Here is a 16,720-nt window from a genome sequence, read left to right as displayed (position 1 = left end):
TCTGGGGATTTTACTAGACATAACACTCTGGTATTGTGACTGTGTTGGTTATGGACCATATACAGTCGTGTTTACTCTGGGGATTTTACTCAATTTGTAAGTCGCTCTGGATAAGAGCGTCTGCTAAATGACTTAAATGTAAATGTAAATGTACTAGACATTTTTTTTTTTTTTTTTTTTTTTTTTATCTTTATTTTAACAGGGAAAACAGACTGAGACCTGGATCTCTTTTACGGCTGTGCCCTGTGTAAACATGTTGACATGTAGAGTTTTAGACATACAGACAAGAACATTTCAAAACATACACAATTCAACAGAAACAATCACAGACAACATAATATTGATCCTCCATAAGCATTTTAAAATGGGCAAGGGACACCAGAGTGTCTAACTTAAGTTGGATCTGCAGTTTGTTCCATGAATAAGGTGCAAAGGAACTGAAGGCAGTCCTACCCAACTCTGTGGAGACCGCAGGAGTCTCTAATGTAATCCACATCTGTGATCTGGTTTTAAAATTAGTGCATCTTGTGGAAATTAATGATGATATATATGGAGGTAGTTTTAAAAGAAGTGCTTTATAAATAAACAAGAGAGCATGTTGCTCTCGCCTCACAGATAGAGAGACCCAACCCACATGTTGATATAGGATACAGTGATGAGTTCTGTAACTATCACCCGTGATAAACCTGAGTGCACAATGGTAAATAGCATCCAGTGGTTTTAATGTGTTTGCCGATGCATGCATATAGATATGCATATAGATAATATCACCATAATCTAAAACGGACATAAAAGTAGCCTGCACAATTTTTTTCCTATTTACATAACACTAGCTCTGGTATTGTGACTGTGTTGGTTAGGGACCATATACAGTGGGGCAAACAAGTATTTAGTCAGCCACCAATTGTGCAAGTTCTCCCACTTAAAAAGATGAGAGAGGCCTGTAATTTTAGGTATACTTCAATCATAGGTACACTTCAACTATGACAGACAAAATGAGAAAAAAAAATCCTGAAAATCACATTGTAGGATTTTTAATGAATTTATTTGCAAATTATGGTGGAAAATAAGTATTTGGTCACCTACAAACAAGCAAGATTTCTGGCTCTCACATAGCTGTAACTTCTTCTTTAAGAGGCTCCTCTGTCCTCCACTCGTTACCTGTATTAATGGCACCTGTTTGAACTTGTTATCAGTATAAAAGACACCTGTCCACAACCTCAAACAGTCACACTCCAAACTCCACTATGGCCAAGACCAAAGAGCTGTCAAAGGACACCAGAAACAAAATTGTAGACCTGCACCAGGCTGGGAAGACTGAATCTGCAATAGGTAAGCAGCTTGGTTTGAAGAAATCAACTGTGGGAGCAATTATTAGGAAATGGAAGACATACAAGACCACTGATAATCTCCCTTGATCTGGGGCTCCACGCAAGATCTCACCCTGTGGGGTCAAAATGATCACAAGAACGGTGAGCAAAAATCCCAGAACCACACGGGGGGACTTAGTGAATGACCTGCAGAGAGCTGGGACCAAAGTAACAAAGCCTACTATCAGTAACACACTACGCTGCCAGGGACTCAAATCCTGCAGTGCCAGACGTGTCCCCCTGCTTAAGCCAGTACATGTCCAGGCCCGTCTGAAGTTTGCTAGAGAGCATTTGGATGATCCAGAAGAAGATCGGGAGAATGTCATATGGTCAGATGAAATCAAAATATAACGATCATTTAAGATATCATACATATAATTAAGTTGGTCCAGTCTGGACTCCAAAGACAACGAGCCCACCTCCCGGGACTCCTGTACCCCTACGTGGGTCCTGGGGGGGGGGGGGGCATTCAGCATATACCTGATGACATTATGTGGGTCCTGGGGGGGGAAACATTCAGCATATACCTGATGACATTATGTGGGTCCTGGGGGGGGGGGGGGGGGGGGGGGACATTCAGCATATACCTGATAACATTATGTGGGTCCTGGGGGGGACATTCAGCATATACCTGATGACATTATGTGGGTCCTGGGGGGGGGGGACATTCAGCATATACCTGATAACATTATGTGGGTCCTGGGGGGGACATTCAGCATATACCTGATACCATTATGTGGGTCCTGGGGGGGACATTCAGCATATACCTGATACCATTATGTGGGTCCTGGGGGGGACATTCAGCATATACCTGATAACATTATGTGGGTCCTGGGGGGGGACCTTCAGCATATACCTGATAACATTATGTGGGTCCTGGGGGGGGGGGGGACATTCAGCATATACCTGATGACATTATGTGGGTCCTGGGGGGGGACATTCAGCATATACCTGATAACATTATGTGGGTCCTGGGGGGGACATTCAGCATATACCTGATAACATTATGTGGGTCCTGGGGGGGACATTCAGCATATACCTGATGACATTATGTTACATGACCTGCATTCTCTTTTTCAGCTGTTTTTGATAGCCCACTATACCAAGCAGAGCAGCTTAATCAAGATGACACTGAATCAAGGTTGAGACAATCAGTTTCTTACCTTTGATGTTAAAATATTTAGTGTTACGATATAAACATTTCAATTTGTTCGCCATTTGGAAAGAATTTTAGCAGCAATCAGGTTTCCAGAAAAGGATTGATCTAGGGACAAACTACGATAAGTTACACTTGTTTTAGATTCAATCTCCTTGCCTGCACAGTTTACCTTTATCTTGTCAGCCCTAAGCAATCTACGTTTTGTTCCAAACAAATTAAATTCTGGTTTTCCCAAATGTAGTGACAATTTGTTGTCAGTCAACCAATCTCTAACAAGAGGCAATTCCTTACTCAGGGTCTCCTCTATGTAAACTGTATCCTTCCCTGATACCAGCATGGCTGAGTCATCAGCAGAAAGCAGGAGTTTCACTTTACTGTATCTGGCATATCATTGACGTAGATTAGAAATGAGAGAGGCCCTAAAATGGATCCCTGTGGTACTCCACAGGATATTTATTTGGCCTCTGACATCACCAACATTACATACTTGTGTTCTGTTGGTCAGATAAGACCTAAACCAATTCACTGCTACATCATTTAGACCCATGCATTTCAGTTTCATCAGGGGAACATCATGGTCCACAGTGTCATAAGTCATCTGCAAGTCTAACATGACCATACCATACCTGTACTCCCTGTTCACCCATGACTGCGTGGCCAAGCACTCCTCCAACTCAATCATCAAGTTTGCAGACGACACAACGGTAGTAGGCTTGATTACCAACAAAGATGAGACAGCCTACATGGACGAGGTGAGGGCTCTGGGAGTGTGGTGCCTGGAAAACAACCTCTAACTCAACGTCAACAAAACTAAGGAGATGATCGTTCACTTCAGGAAACAGCAGAGGGTGCATCTCCCTATGGGACAGTAGTGGAGAAGGTGGAAAGCTTCAAGTTCCTCTGCGTACACATCACTGATAAACGGAAATGGTCCACCTACACAGATATGGTGAGGAAGGCACAACAGCTAAAACCCTCACAAACTTTTACAGGTGCACAATTGAGAGCATCCTGCCGGGCTGTATCACCGCCTGGTACGGCAACTGCACCGCCCACAACCGCAAAGCTCTCCAGAGGGGGTGTATCTAGCATTACTCATCTAAACTCCACACTATTCTATGGTATCTTAGTCACTTTTAAATTGTGTTAACGTATTGCATCCCCCATCTCATATGTATATACTGTATTATATTCTATACTACACCACTGACGGTTAAACAGCCATCTCCAGCACATCTATAGACATAGAATCACTGGCCACTTTAAGGAAATGAAAAACTAGCCACTTTAATAATGTCTCCGTATCTTGCATTACTCATCTCATATATATAAACTGTACTCTATACTATTCTACGGTATCTTAGTCACTTTAATTGTGTGTAAATATTGCATCACCCATCTCAACTGAACAGTTGAATTTAAACTCAGTTTTTCACAATTCCTGAAATGTAATCCTAGTAAAAATTCCCTTACATATTTGTGTTCTGTTGGTCAGATAAGACCTAAACCAATTCACTGCTACATCATTTAGACCCATGCATTTCAGTTTCATCAACTCATAAGCTTTCATGACCATAACTGTATAGTTCCAGTTCTCACTTTCCTGCTTAATGTGGTCAAAAAGGTGGATAAGGCAAGTTTCAGTGGAATGAGCTGTTCTAAAGTCAGACTGGATTTCATAAAGCCAGACTGGAGTTCATAGAGCCAGACTGGAGTTCATAGAGCCAGACTGGAGTTCATAGAGCCAGACTGGAGTTCATAGAGCCAGACTGGAGTTCATAGAGCCAGACTGGAGTTCATAAAGCCAGACTGGAGTTCATAAAGCCAGACTGGAGTTCATAAAGCCAGACTGGAGTTCATAGAGCCAGACTGGAGTTCATAGAGTCAGACTGGAGTTCATAGAGCCAGACTGGAGTTCATAGAGCCAGACTGGAGTTCATAAAGCCAGACTGGAGTTCATAGAGCCAGACTGGAGTTCATAAAGCCAGACTGGAGTTCATAAAGCCAGACTGGAGTTCATAAAGCCAGACTGGAGATCATAGAGTCAGACTGGAGTTCATAAAGCCAGACTGGAGTTCATAGAGCCAGACTGGAGTTCATAAAGCCAGACTGGAGTTCATAAAGCCAGACTGGAGTTCATAAAGCCAGACCGGAGATCATAGAGTCAGACTGGAGTTCATAAAGCCAGACTGGAGTTCATATAGCCAGACTGGAGTTCATAAAGCCAGACTGGAGTTCATAGAGCCAGACTGGAGTTCAAAGAGTCAGACTGGAGCTCATAGAGCCAGACTGGAGTTCATAGAGCCAGACTGGAGTTCATAAAGCCAGACTGTTCTTAGAGCCAGACTGGAGTTCATAAAGCCAGACTGGAGTTCATAGAGCCAGACTGGAGTTCATAAAGCCAGACTGGAGTTCATAAAGCCAGACCGGAGTTCATAGAGTCAGACTGGAGTTCATAAAGCCAGACTGGAGTTCATAAAGTCAGACTGGAGTTCATAAAGCCAGACTGGAGTTCATAGAGCCAGACTGGAGTTCATAGAGTCAGACTGGAGTTCATAGAGCCAGACTGGAGTTCATAGAGCCAGACTGGAGTTCATAGAGCCAGACTGGAGTTCATAGAGCCAGACTGGAGTTCATAGAGTCAGACTGGAGTTCATAGAGCCAGACTGGAGTTCATAAAGCCAGACTGTTCTTAGAGCCAGACTGGAGTTCATAAAGCCAGACTGGAGTTCATAGAGCCAGACTGGAGTTCATAAAGCCAGACTGGAGTTCATAAAGCCAGACCGGAGATCATAGAGTCAGACTGGAGTTCATAAAGCCAGACTGTAGTTCATAAAGTCAGACTGGAGTTCATAGAGCCAGACTGGAGTTCATTGAGCCCGGCTGGAGTTCATAGAGCCACACTGGAGTTCTTAGAGCCAGACTGGAGTTCATAGAGCCAGACTGGAGTTCATAGAGCCAGACTGGAGTTCATAGAGCCAGACTAGAGTTCATAGAGTCAGACTGGAGTTCATAGAGCCAGACTGGAGTTCTTAGAGCCAGACTGGAGTTCATAGAGCCAGACTGGAGTTCATAGAGCCAGACTGGAGTTCATAGAGCCAGACTGGAGTTCATAAAGCCAGACTGGAGTTCATAAAGCCAGACTGGAGTTCATAGAGCCAGACTGGAGTTCATAGAGCCAGACTGGAGTTCATAGAGCCAGACTGGAGTTCATAGAGTCAGACTGGAGTTCATAGAGCCAGACTGGAGTTCATAAAGCCAGAATGGAGTTCATAGTGTCAGACTGGAGTTCATAGAGCCAGACAGGAGTTCATAGAGCCAGACTGGAGTTCATAGAGCCAGACTGGAGTTCATAGAGCCAGACAGGAGTTCATAGAGTCAGACTGGAGTTCATAGAGCCAGACTGGAGTTCATAAAGCCAGACTGGAGTTCATAAAGCCAGACTGGAGTTCATAGAGCCAGACTGGAGTTCTTAGAGCCAGACTGGAGTTCATAGAGCCAGACCGGAGTTCATAAAGCCAGACTGGAGTTCATAAAGCCAGACTGGAGTTCATAGTGCCAGACTGGAGTTCTTAGAGCCAGACTGGAGTTCATAAAGCCAGACTGGAGTTCAAAAAGCCAGACTGGAGTTCATAGAGCCAGACTGGAGTTCATAAAGCCAGACTGGAGTTCATAAAGCCAGACTGGAGTTCAAATAGCCAGACTGGAGTTCATAAAGCCAGACTGGAGTTCATAAAGCCAGACTGGAGTTCATAGAGCCAGACTGGAGTTCATAGAGCCAGACTGGAGTTCATAAAGTCAGACTGGAGTTCATAGAGCCAGACTGGAGTTCATAAAGCCAGACTGGAGTTCATAGAGCCAGACTAGAGTTCATAAAGCCAGACTGGAGTTCATAGAGCAAGACTGGAGTTCATAAAGCCAGACTGGAGTTCATAAAGCCAGACTGGAGTTCATAGAGCCAGACTGCAGTTCATAGAGCCAGACTGGAGTTCATAAAGCCAGACTGGAGTTCATAGAGCCAGACTGGAGTTCATAGAGCCAGACTGGAGTTCATAGAGCCAGACTGGAGTTCATAAAGCCAGACTGGAGTTCATAAAGTCAGACTGGAGTTCATAGAGCCAGACTGGAGTTCATAAAGCCAGACTGGAGTTCATAGAGCCAGACTGGAGTTCATAGAGCCAGACTGGAGTTCATAGAGCCAGACTGGAGTTCATAGAGCCAGACTGGAGTTCATAGAGTCAGACTGGAGTTCATAGAGCCAGACTGGAGTTCATAGAGCCAGACTGGAGTTCATAGAGCCAGACTGGAGTTCATAGAGCCAGACTGGAGTTCATAGAGCCAGACTGGAGTTCATAAAGCCAGACTGGAGTTCATAAAGCCAGACTGGAGTTCATAGAGCCAGACTGGAGTTCATAGAGTCAGACTGGAGTTCATAGAGCCAGACTGGAGTTCATAGAGCCAGACTGGAGTTCATAGAGCCAGACTGGAGTTCATAGAGCCAGACTGGAGTTCATAAAGCCAGACTGGAGTTCATATAGCCAGACTGGAGTTCATAGAGCCAGACTGGAGTTCATAGAGCCAGACTGGAGTTCATAAAGCCAGACTGGAGTTCATAGAGCCAGACTGGAGTTCATAGAGCCAGACTGGAGTTCATAAAGCCAGACTGGAGTTCATAAAGCCAGAATGGAGTTCATAGTGTCAGACTGGAGTTCATAGAGCCAGACAGGAGTTCATAGAGCCAGACTGGAGTTCATAGAGCCAGACTGGAGTTCATAGAGCCAGACAGGAGTTCATAGAGTCAGACTGGAGTTCATAGAGCCAGACTGGAGTTCATAGAGCCAGACTGGAGTTCATAGAGTCAGACTGGAGTTCATAGAGCCAGACTGGAGTTCATAGAGCCAGACTGGAGTTCATAAAGCCAGACTGGAGTTCATAGAGCCAGACTGGAGTTCATAGAGCCAGACTGGAGTTCATAGAGCCAGACTGGAGTTCATAGAGCCAGACTGGAGTTCATAGAGCCAGACTGGAGTTCATAGAGCCAGACTGGAGTTCATAAAGCCAGACTGGAGTTCATAAAGCCAGACTGGAGTTCATAGAGCCAGACTGGAGTTCATAGAGCCAGACTGGAGTTCATAAAGCCAGACTGGAGTTCATAAAGCAAGACTGGAGTTCATAAAGCCAGACTGGAGTTCATAGAGCCAGACTGGAGTTCATAAAGCCAGACTGGAGTTCATAAAGCCAGACTGGAGTTCATAGAGCCAGACTGGAGTTCTTAGAGCCAGACTGGAGTTCATAAAGCCAGACTGGAGTTCAAAAAGCCAGAATGGAGTTCATAAAGCCGGACTGGAGTTCATAGAGCCAGACTGGAGTTCATAGAGCCAGACTGGAGTTCATAAAGCCAGACTGGAGTTCAAAAAGCCAGACTGGAGTTCATAGAGCCAGACTGGAGTTCATAAAGCCAGAATGGAGTTCATAGAGCCAGACTGGAGTTCATAGAGTCAGACTGGAGTTCATAAAGCCAGACTGGAGTTCATAAAGCCAGACTGGAGTTCATAGAGCCAGACTGGAGTTCATAGAGCCAGACTGGAGTTCATAAAGCCAGAATGGAGTTCATAGAGCCAGACTGGAGTTCATAGTGTCAGACTGGAGTTCATAGAGCCAGACAGGAGTTCATAGAGCCAGACTGGAGTTCATAGAGCCAGACTGGAGTTCATAGAGCCAGACTGGAGTTCATAGAGCCAGACTGGAGTTCTTAGAGCCAGGCTGCAGTTCATAAAGTCAGACTGGAGTTCATAGAGCCAGACTGGAGTTCATAAAGCCAGACTGGAGTTCATAGAGCCAGACTGGAGTTCATAAAGCCAGACTGGAGTTCATAGAGCCAGACTGGTTCATAAAGCCAGACTGGAGTTCATAGAGCCAGACTGGAGTTCATAGAGCCAGACTGGAGTTCATAAAGCCAGACTGGAGTTCATAAAGCCAGACTGGAGTTCATAGTGCCAGACTGGAGTTCTTAGAGCCATACTGGAGTTCATAAAGCCAGACTGGAGTTCAAAAAGCCAGACTTGAGTTCATAGAGCCAGACTGGAGTTCATAAAGCCAGACTGGAGTTCATAAAGCCAGACTGGAGTTCATATAGCCAGACTGGAGTTCATAAAGCCAGACTGGAGTTCATAAAGCCAGACTGGAGTTCATAGAGCCAGACTGGAGTTCATAGAGCCAGACTGGAGTTCATAAAGTCAGACTGGAGTTCATAGAGCCATACTGGAGTTCATAAAGCCAGACTGGAGTTCATAGAGCCAGACTAGAGTTCATAAAGCCAGACTGGAGTTCATAGAGCAAGACTGGAGTTCATAAAGCCAGACTGGAGTTCATAAAGCCAGACTGGAGTTCATAGAGCCAGACTGCAGTTCATAGAGCCAGACTGGAGTTCATAAAGCCAGACTGGAGTTCATAGAGCCAGACTGGAGTTCATAGAGCCAGACTGGAGTTCATAGAGCCAGACTGGAGTTCATAAAGCCAGGCTGGAGTTCATAAAGTCAGACTGGAGTTCATAGAGCCAGACTGGAGTTCATAAAGCCAGACTGGAGTTCATAGAGCCAGACTGGAGTTCATAGAGCCAGACTGGAGTTCATAGAGCCAGACTGGAGTTCATAGAGCCAGACTGGAGTTAATAGAGCCAGACTGGAGTTCATAGAGCCAGACTGGAGTTCATAAAGCCAGACTGGAGTTCATAAAGTCAGACTGGAGTTCATAGAGCCAGACTGGAGTTCATAAAGCCAGACTGGAGTTCATAGAGCCAGACTGGAGTTCATAGAGCCAGACTGGAGTTCATAGAGCCAGACTGGAGTTCATAGAGCCAGACTGGAGTTCATAGAGTCAGACTGGAGTTCATAGAGCCAGACTGGAGTTCATAGAGCCAGACTGGAGTTCATAGAGCCAGACTGGAGTTCATAGAGCCAGACTGGAGTTCATAGAGCCAGACTGGAGTTCATAAAGCCAGACTGGAGTTCATAAAGCCAGACTGGAGTTCATAGATCCAGACTGGAGTTCATAGAGTCAGACTGGAGTTCATAGAGCCAGACTGGAGTTCATAGAGCCAGACTGGAGTTCATAGAGCCAGACTGGAGTTCATAGAGCCAGACTGGAGTTCATAGAGCCAGACTGGAGTTCATAAAGCCAGACTGGAGTTCATAGAGCCAGACTGGAGTTCATAAAGCCAGACAGGAGTTCATAGAGCCAGACTGGAGTTCATAGAGCCAGACTGGAGTTCTTAGAGCCAGACTGGAGTTCATAGAGTCAGACTGGAGTTCATAGAGCCAGACTGGAGTTCATAGAGCCAGACTGGAGTTCATAGAGCCAGACTGGAGTTCTTAGAGCCAGGCTGCAGTTCATAAAGTCAGACTGGAGTTCATAGAGCCAGACTGGAGTTCATAAAGCCAGACTGGAGTTCATAGAGCCAGACTGGAGTTCATAAAGCCAGACTGGAGTTCATAGAGCCAGACTGGAGTTCATAAAGCCAGACTGGAGTTCATAGAGCCAGACTTGAGTTCATAGAGCCAGACTGGAGTTCATAAAGCCAGACTGGAGTTCATAAAGCCAGACTGGAGTTAATAGTGCCAGACTGGAGTTCTTAGAGCCAGACTGGAGTTCATAAAGCCAGACTGGAGTTCAAAAAGCCAGACTGGAGTTCATAGAGCCAGACTGGAGTTCATAAAGCCAGACTGGAGTTCATAAAGCCAGACTGGAGTTCATAAAGCCAGACTGGAGTTCATAAATCCAGACTGGAGTTCATAAAGCCAGACTGGAGTTCATAGAGCCAGACTGGAGTTCATAGAGCCAGACTGGAGTTCATAAAGTCAGACTGGAGTTCATAGAGCCAGACTGGAGTTCATAAAGCCAGACTGGAGTTCACAGAGCCAGACTAGAGTTCATAAAGCCAGACTGGAGTTCACAAAGCCAGACTGGAGTTCATAGAGCCAGACTGGAGTTCATAGAGCCAGACTGGAGTTCATAGAGCCAGACTGGAGTTCATAGAGCCAGACTGGAGTTCATAAAGCCAGACTGGAGTTCATAAAGTCAGACTGTAGTTCATAGAGCCAGACTGGAGTTCATAAAGCCAGACTGGAGTTCATCGAGCCAGACTGGAGTTCATAGAGCCAGACTGGAGTTCATAGAGCCAGACTGGAGTTCATAGAGCCAGACTGGAGTTCATAGATTCAGACTGGAGTTCATAGAGCCAGACTGGAGTTCATAGAGCCAGACTGGAGTTCATAGAGCCATACTGGAGTTCATAGAACCAGACTGGAGTTCATAGAGCCAGACTGGAGTTCATAAAGCCAGACTGGAGTTCATAAAGCCAGACTGGAGTTCATAGAGCCAGACTGGAGTTCATAGAGTCAGACTGGAGTTCATAGAGCCAGACTGGAGTTCATAGAGCCAGACTGGAGTTCATAGAGCCAGACTGGAGTTCATAGAGCCAGACTGGAGTTCATAAAGCCAGACTGGAGTTCATAGAGCCAGACTGGAGTTCATAAAGCCAGACTGGAGTTCATAAAGCCAGACTGGAGTTCATAGAGCCAGACTGGAGTTCATAAAGCCAGACTGGAGTTCATAGAGCCAGACTGGAGTTCATAGAGCCAGACTGGAGTTCATAGAGCCAGACTGGAGTTCATAGAGCCAGACTGGAGTTCATAGAGACAGACTGGAGTTCATAGAGCCAGACTGGAGTTCATAGAGCCAGACTGGAGTTCATAGAGCCAGACTGGAGTTCATAGAGACAGACTGGAGTTCATAAAGCCAGACTGGAGTTCATAAAGCCAGACTGGAGTTCATAGAGTCAGACTGGAGTTCATAGAGCCAGACTGGAGTTCATAGAGCCAGACTGGAGTTCATAAAGCCAGACTGGAGTTCATAAAGCCAGACTGGAGTTCATAGAACCAGACTGGAGTTCTTAGAGCCAGACTGGAGTTCATAAAGCCAGACTGGAGTTCAAAAAGCCAGAATGGAGTTCATAAAGCCAGACTGGAGTTCATAGAGCCAGACTGGAGTTCATAAAGCCAGACTGGAGTTCAAAAAGCCAGACTGGAGTTCATAGAGCCAGACTGGAGTTCATAAAGCCAGAATGGAGTTCATAGAGCCAGACTGGAGTTCATAGAGTCAGACTGGAGTTCATAAAGCCAGACTGGAGTTCATAAAGCCAGAATGGAGTTCATAGTGTCAGACTGGAGTTCATAGAGCCAGACAGGAGTTCATAGAGCCAGACTGGAGTTCATAGAGCCAGACTGGAGTTCTTAGAGCCAGACTGGAGTTCATAGAGTCAGACTGGAGTTCATAGAGCCAGACTGGAGTTCATAGAGCCAGACTGGAGTTCATAGAGCCAGACTGGAGTTCTTAGAGCCAGGCTGCAGTTCATAAAGTCAGACTGGAGTTCATAGAGCCAGACTGGAGTTCATAAAGCCAGACTGGAGTTCATAGAGCCAGACTGGAGTTCATAAAGCCAGACTGGAGTTCATAGAGCCAGACTGGAGTTCATAAAGCCAGACTGGAGTTCATAGAGCCAGACTGGAGTTCATAGAGCCAGTCTGGAGTTCATAAAGCCAGACTGGAGTTCATAAAGCCAGACTGGAGTTCATAGTGCCAGACTGGAGTTCTTAGAGCCAGACTGGAGTTCATAAAGCCAGACTGGAGTTCAAAAAGCCAGACTGGAGTTCATAGAGCCAGACTGGAGTTCATAGAGCCAGACTGGAGTTCATAGAGTCAGACTGGAGTTCATAGAGCCAGACTGGAGTTCATAGAGCCAGACTGGAGTTCATAGAGCCAGACTGCAGTTCATAGAGCCAGACTGGAGTTCATAGAGCCAGACTGGAGTTCATAAAGCCAGACTGGAGTTCATAAAGCCAGACTGGAGTTCATATAGCCAGACTGGAGTCCATAGAGCCAGATTGTTCTCCAGAAGGTATCCCTCAAGTTGATTAAAAACTCATCTCTCAACAACTTTGGATGAGGTTCTGAGGATCAACACAGGCCTGTAGTTTCCTACATTTGTTTTACTGCTCTTCTTGTGGAGTGGAACCATCCGGGCTGTTTTGAGATCCTTGGGGAACGTACCACTACTAATAGAAAGGTTTACAATATGAGTTATCATTCTAGCAGTGACACGAGCACTATCCTTTATGAATCTTGAAGGAAGGTTATCCAGCCCAGTTGCTTTGTTGGTACTCATTAAGCATAGTAGATTGGAAACGTTGTCCTCTGTTACCAGGCACAGCTCAAACAAATCATTAGTGATCCTTTGCTGTGGTGAAAGTTGATATTGAAAGACTGGTCATTAGTGTCCAGAGCAGGTAACTTCTTAACCAGAGATGAGGCTATAGTGGTTAAAACTGGGTTAAAATAATTAGCAACCTCTGCCTGGTCATAACATGACACATCATCAATATCCAGGCCAATACTACAGGATTTTACCGTATCATCATCAATATCCAGGCCAATACTACAGGATTTTACCGTATCATCATCAATATCCAGGCCAATACTACAGGATTTTACCATATCATCATCAATATCCAGGCCAATACTACAGGATTTTACCATATCATCATCAATATCCAGGCCAATACTACAGGATTTTACCATATCATCATCAATATCCAGGCCAATACTACAGGATTTTACTGGGGAGCTTTTGAGCCAATTTAAAATGTTCCACAGTTCACGAGGCTGATGTAAGGTGTCATTAATAGTGTCTATGTGATGAAGCTACCAGTCCTCTAGCCAGGCTCATTCAGGTCTGAGTGATGAAGCAGCCAGTCCTCTAGCCAGGCTCATTCAGGTCTGAGTAATGAAGCAGCCAGTCCTCTAGCCAGGCTCATTCAGGTCTGAGTGATGAAGCAGCCAGTCCTCTAGCCAGGCTCATTCAGGTCTGTGATGGAGCAGCCAGTCCTCTAGCCAGTCTCATTCAGGTCTCAGTGATGAAGCAGCCAGTCCTCTAGCCAGGCTCATTCAGGTCTGAGTGATGAAGCAGCCAGTCCTCTAGCCAGTCTCATTCAGGTCTCAGTGATGAAGCAGCCAGTCCTCTAGCCAGTCTCATTCAGGTCTGAGTGATGAAGCAGCTAGTCCTCTAGCCAGGCTCATTTAGGTCTCAGTGATGAAGCAGCCAGTCTTTTAGCCAGGCTCATTCAGGTCTGAGTGGTGAAGCAGCCAGTCCTCTAGCCAGTCTCATTCAGGTCTGAGTGATGGAGCAGCTAGTCCTCTAGCCAGGCTCAGTCAGGTCTCAGTGATGAAGCAGCCAGTCCTCTAGCAAGTCTCATTCAGGTCTCAGTGATGAAGCAGCCAGCCCTCTAGCAAGTCTCATTCAGGTCTCAGTGATGAAGCAGCCAGCCCTCTAGCCAGGCTCATTCAGGTCTGAGTGATGAAGCAGCCAGTCCTCTAGCCAGGCTCATTCAGGTCTGAGTGATGAAGCAGCCAGTCCTCTAGCCAGTCTCATTCAGGTCTGAGTGATGAAGCAGCCAGTCCTCTAGCCAGGCTCATTCAGGTCTGAGTGATGAAGCAGCCAGTCCTCTAGCCGGGCTCATTCAGGTCTGAGTGATGAAGCAGCCAGTCCTCTAGCCGGGCTCATTCAGGTCTGAGTGATGAAGCAGCCAGTCCTCTAGCCGGGCTCATTCAGGTCTGAGTGATGAAGCAGCCAGTCCTCTAGCCGGGCTCATTCAGGTCTGAGTGATGAAGCAGCCAGTCCTCTAGCCAGGCTCATTCAGGTCTGAGTGATGAAGCAGCCAGTCCTCTAGCCAGGCTCATTCAGGTCTGAGTGATGAAGCAGCCAGTCCTCTAGCCGGGCTCATTCAGGTCTGAGTGATGAAGCAGCCAGTCCTCTAGCCGGGCTCATTCAGGTCTGAGTGATGAAGCAGCCAGTCCTCTAGCCAGGCTCATTCAGGTCTCAGTGATTAAACATCTAGTCCTCTAGCCAGGTTCATTCTGCCAGTTTCCAAGAGTTTATTACTCTATTATATTACATATTCTTCTCATTATATTATATCAATATATTCTTCTCATCATTCTTCTGGAGATGACAAGATTATTTAAAGGATTAATTTTATAAGCCAAAGCTCCAAACAGAACAGAACTATCTGGGACAGGCATCGCTGTCCAATCTGTTCTCCCACCATCTCCTGATAGGGAGTCCCTCAACGTTATGTAGGAAGAGTTTGGACAGACAGGGAGGAGGCAGAGGGAGGAGGCATGCAGGAGGCACAGGGAGGAGGCACAGGGAAGAAACACAGGGAGGAGGCACGCCGGAGGCAGAGGGAGGAGGACACGCAGGAGGCACAGGGAGGAGGCATAGGGAGGAGGCATGCAGGAGGCACAGGGAGGAGGCACAGGGAAGAAACACAGGGAGGAGGCACGCAGGAGGCAGAGGGAGGAGGGCACACAGGAGGCACAGGGAGGTGGCGCGTAGGAGGCACAGGGAGGAGGCATAGGGAGGAGGCATGCAGGAGTCACAGGGAGGCAGCATGCAGGAGGCACAGGGAGGAGGCAAAAGGAGGAGTTACGCAGGAGGCTCAGGGAGGAAACAAGCAGGAGGCACAGGGGGGAAACATGCAGGAGGCACAGGGAGGAAACACCAGGAGGAGGCGCAGGGAGGAGGCACAAGGAGATGGCGAGGGAGTGCGCAGGAGGCGTAGGAAGGAGGCGCAGGGAGGTGGCGAAGATAGGAGGTGCAGGGATGAGGCAGAGGGAGGAATCAAGGAGGCATGCAGGAGGCAGAGGAGGCGACGGGAGGAGGTGCAGTGAGCAGACGCAGGAAGGAGGTACAGGGAGGAGGCACAGTGAGGCACAGGAAGGAGACACAGGAAGGCACTGGGATGAGGCAGGGGGAGGAGGCAGAGGGAGGAGTCGCAGGGAGGAGTCACAGGGAGGAGACGCAGGGAGGAGCCACAGGATGGAGTTACTTAGGAGGCACAGGGAGGTGGCACAGGGAGAAATCACGCAGGAGGCACGCAGGAGGAACACAGAGGAGGCGAAGGGAGGAGGTGCGCAGGAGTCACAGGAAGGAGGCGCAGGGAGGAGGTACGCAGGAGGCACAGGGAGGAGGCGACGGGAGGAGGTGCGCAAGAGGCACAGGGATGTGGTTTAAGGAAGTGGCTCAGGGAAGAGGAGCAGGAAGGAGGCACAGGGAAGCACAGGTAGGAGACACAGGAAGGAGGCGCTGGGATGAGGCAGAGGGAGGAGGCAGAGGGAGGAGGTGCAGGGAGGAGGCACAGGGAGGAGGCATGCAAGAGGCACAGGGAGGTGGCGTAGGGAGGTGGCAAAGGTAGGAGGTGCAGGGATGAGGCAGAGGGAGTAGTCAGAGGGACGAGGCGCAGGGGGGAGGCGCGTAGGAGGCACAGGGAGGTGGCACAGGGAGGTGGTGCGCAGGAGGCGCAGGGAGGAGGCACGCAGGAGGCAGAGGAGGCGAAGGGAGGAGGTGCAGGGAGGAGGCGCAGAAAGGAGGTGCATGGAGGAGGCACAGGGAGGAGGCACAGGGAGGAGGCACGCAGGAGGCAGAGGAGGCAAAGTGAGGAGGTGCAAGGAGGAGGCGCAGAAAGGAGGTGCAGGGAGGAGGCGCAGGGAGGAGAAACAGGAAGGAGGCACGCAGGATGCGCAGGGAGGAGGCATGCAGGAGGCACGCATGAGGAGGCGAAGGGAGGAGGCGCAGGGAAGAGGTGCAGGGAGGAGGCACAGGGAGGAGGCGCAGGAAGGAGGCACGCAGGATGCACAGGGAGGAGGCGCAGGGAGGAGGTACAGGGAAGGACAGGTATTAGACACAGGAAGGTGGCGCTGGGATGAGGCAGAGGGAGAAGGCAGAGGAAGGAGGTGCAGGGAGGAGGCACAGGGAGGAGACGCAGGGAGGAGGGACAGGGAGGAGGCACACAGGGGGCACGCAGGAGACGCAGGGAGGAAGCGCAGGGAGGAAGCGAAGGGAGGATGCACAGTGAGGAGTCAAGCAGGAGGCGCAGGGAAGAGGTGCAGGGAGGAGGTGCAGGGAGGAGGTGCAGGGAGGAGGCACAGTGAGGAGTCAAGCAGGAGGCACAGGGAGGAGGCGCAGGGAGGAGGTGCAGGGAGGCGGTGCAGGGAGGAGGTGCAGGGAGGAGGCACAGTGAGGAGTCAAGCAGGACGCGCAGGGAGGAACCACAGGGAGGAGGTGCAGGGAGGAGGT

The 16,720-nt window shown here is 48.1% G+C and overlaps 1 protein-coding gene across 1 annotated transcript; it reads left to right on the top strand.

The window, feature by feature from the left end:
• The first annotated feature begins 14,763 nt into the window (after positions 1-14,763).
• On the top strand, positions 14,764-15,315 carry LOC139581956 (octapeptide-repeat protein T2-like). Its single transcript, XM_071412144.1, has one exon. The coding sequence runs from the start codon at positions 14,764-14,766 to the stop codon at positions 15,313-15,315; it is 552 nt and encodes a 183-aa protein (XP_071268245.1).
• The last annotated feature ends 1,405 nt before the right edge of the window (positions 15,316-16,720 follow it).

This window comes from Salvelinus alpinus, chromosome 7 (genome assembly GCF_045679555.1).
Source record: "Salvelinus alpinus chromosome 7, SLU_Salpinus.1, whole genome shotgun sequence".
NCBI lineage: Eukaryota > Metazoa > Chordata > Actinopteri > Salmoniformes > Salmonidae > Salvelinus > Salvelinus alpinus.
The sequence above is the reverse complement of the archived record's forward strand: the minus strand, read 5'-3'. Positions and strand labels throughout refer to the sequence as shown.

Coding starts and splice junctions, on each gene's coding strand:
- LOC139581956 (XM_071412144.1), top strand. CDS start 14,764: ATGCAGGAGGCACAGGGAGGAGGCACAGGGAAGAAACACAGGGAGGAG.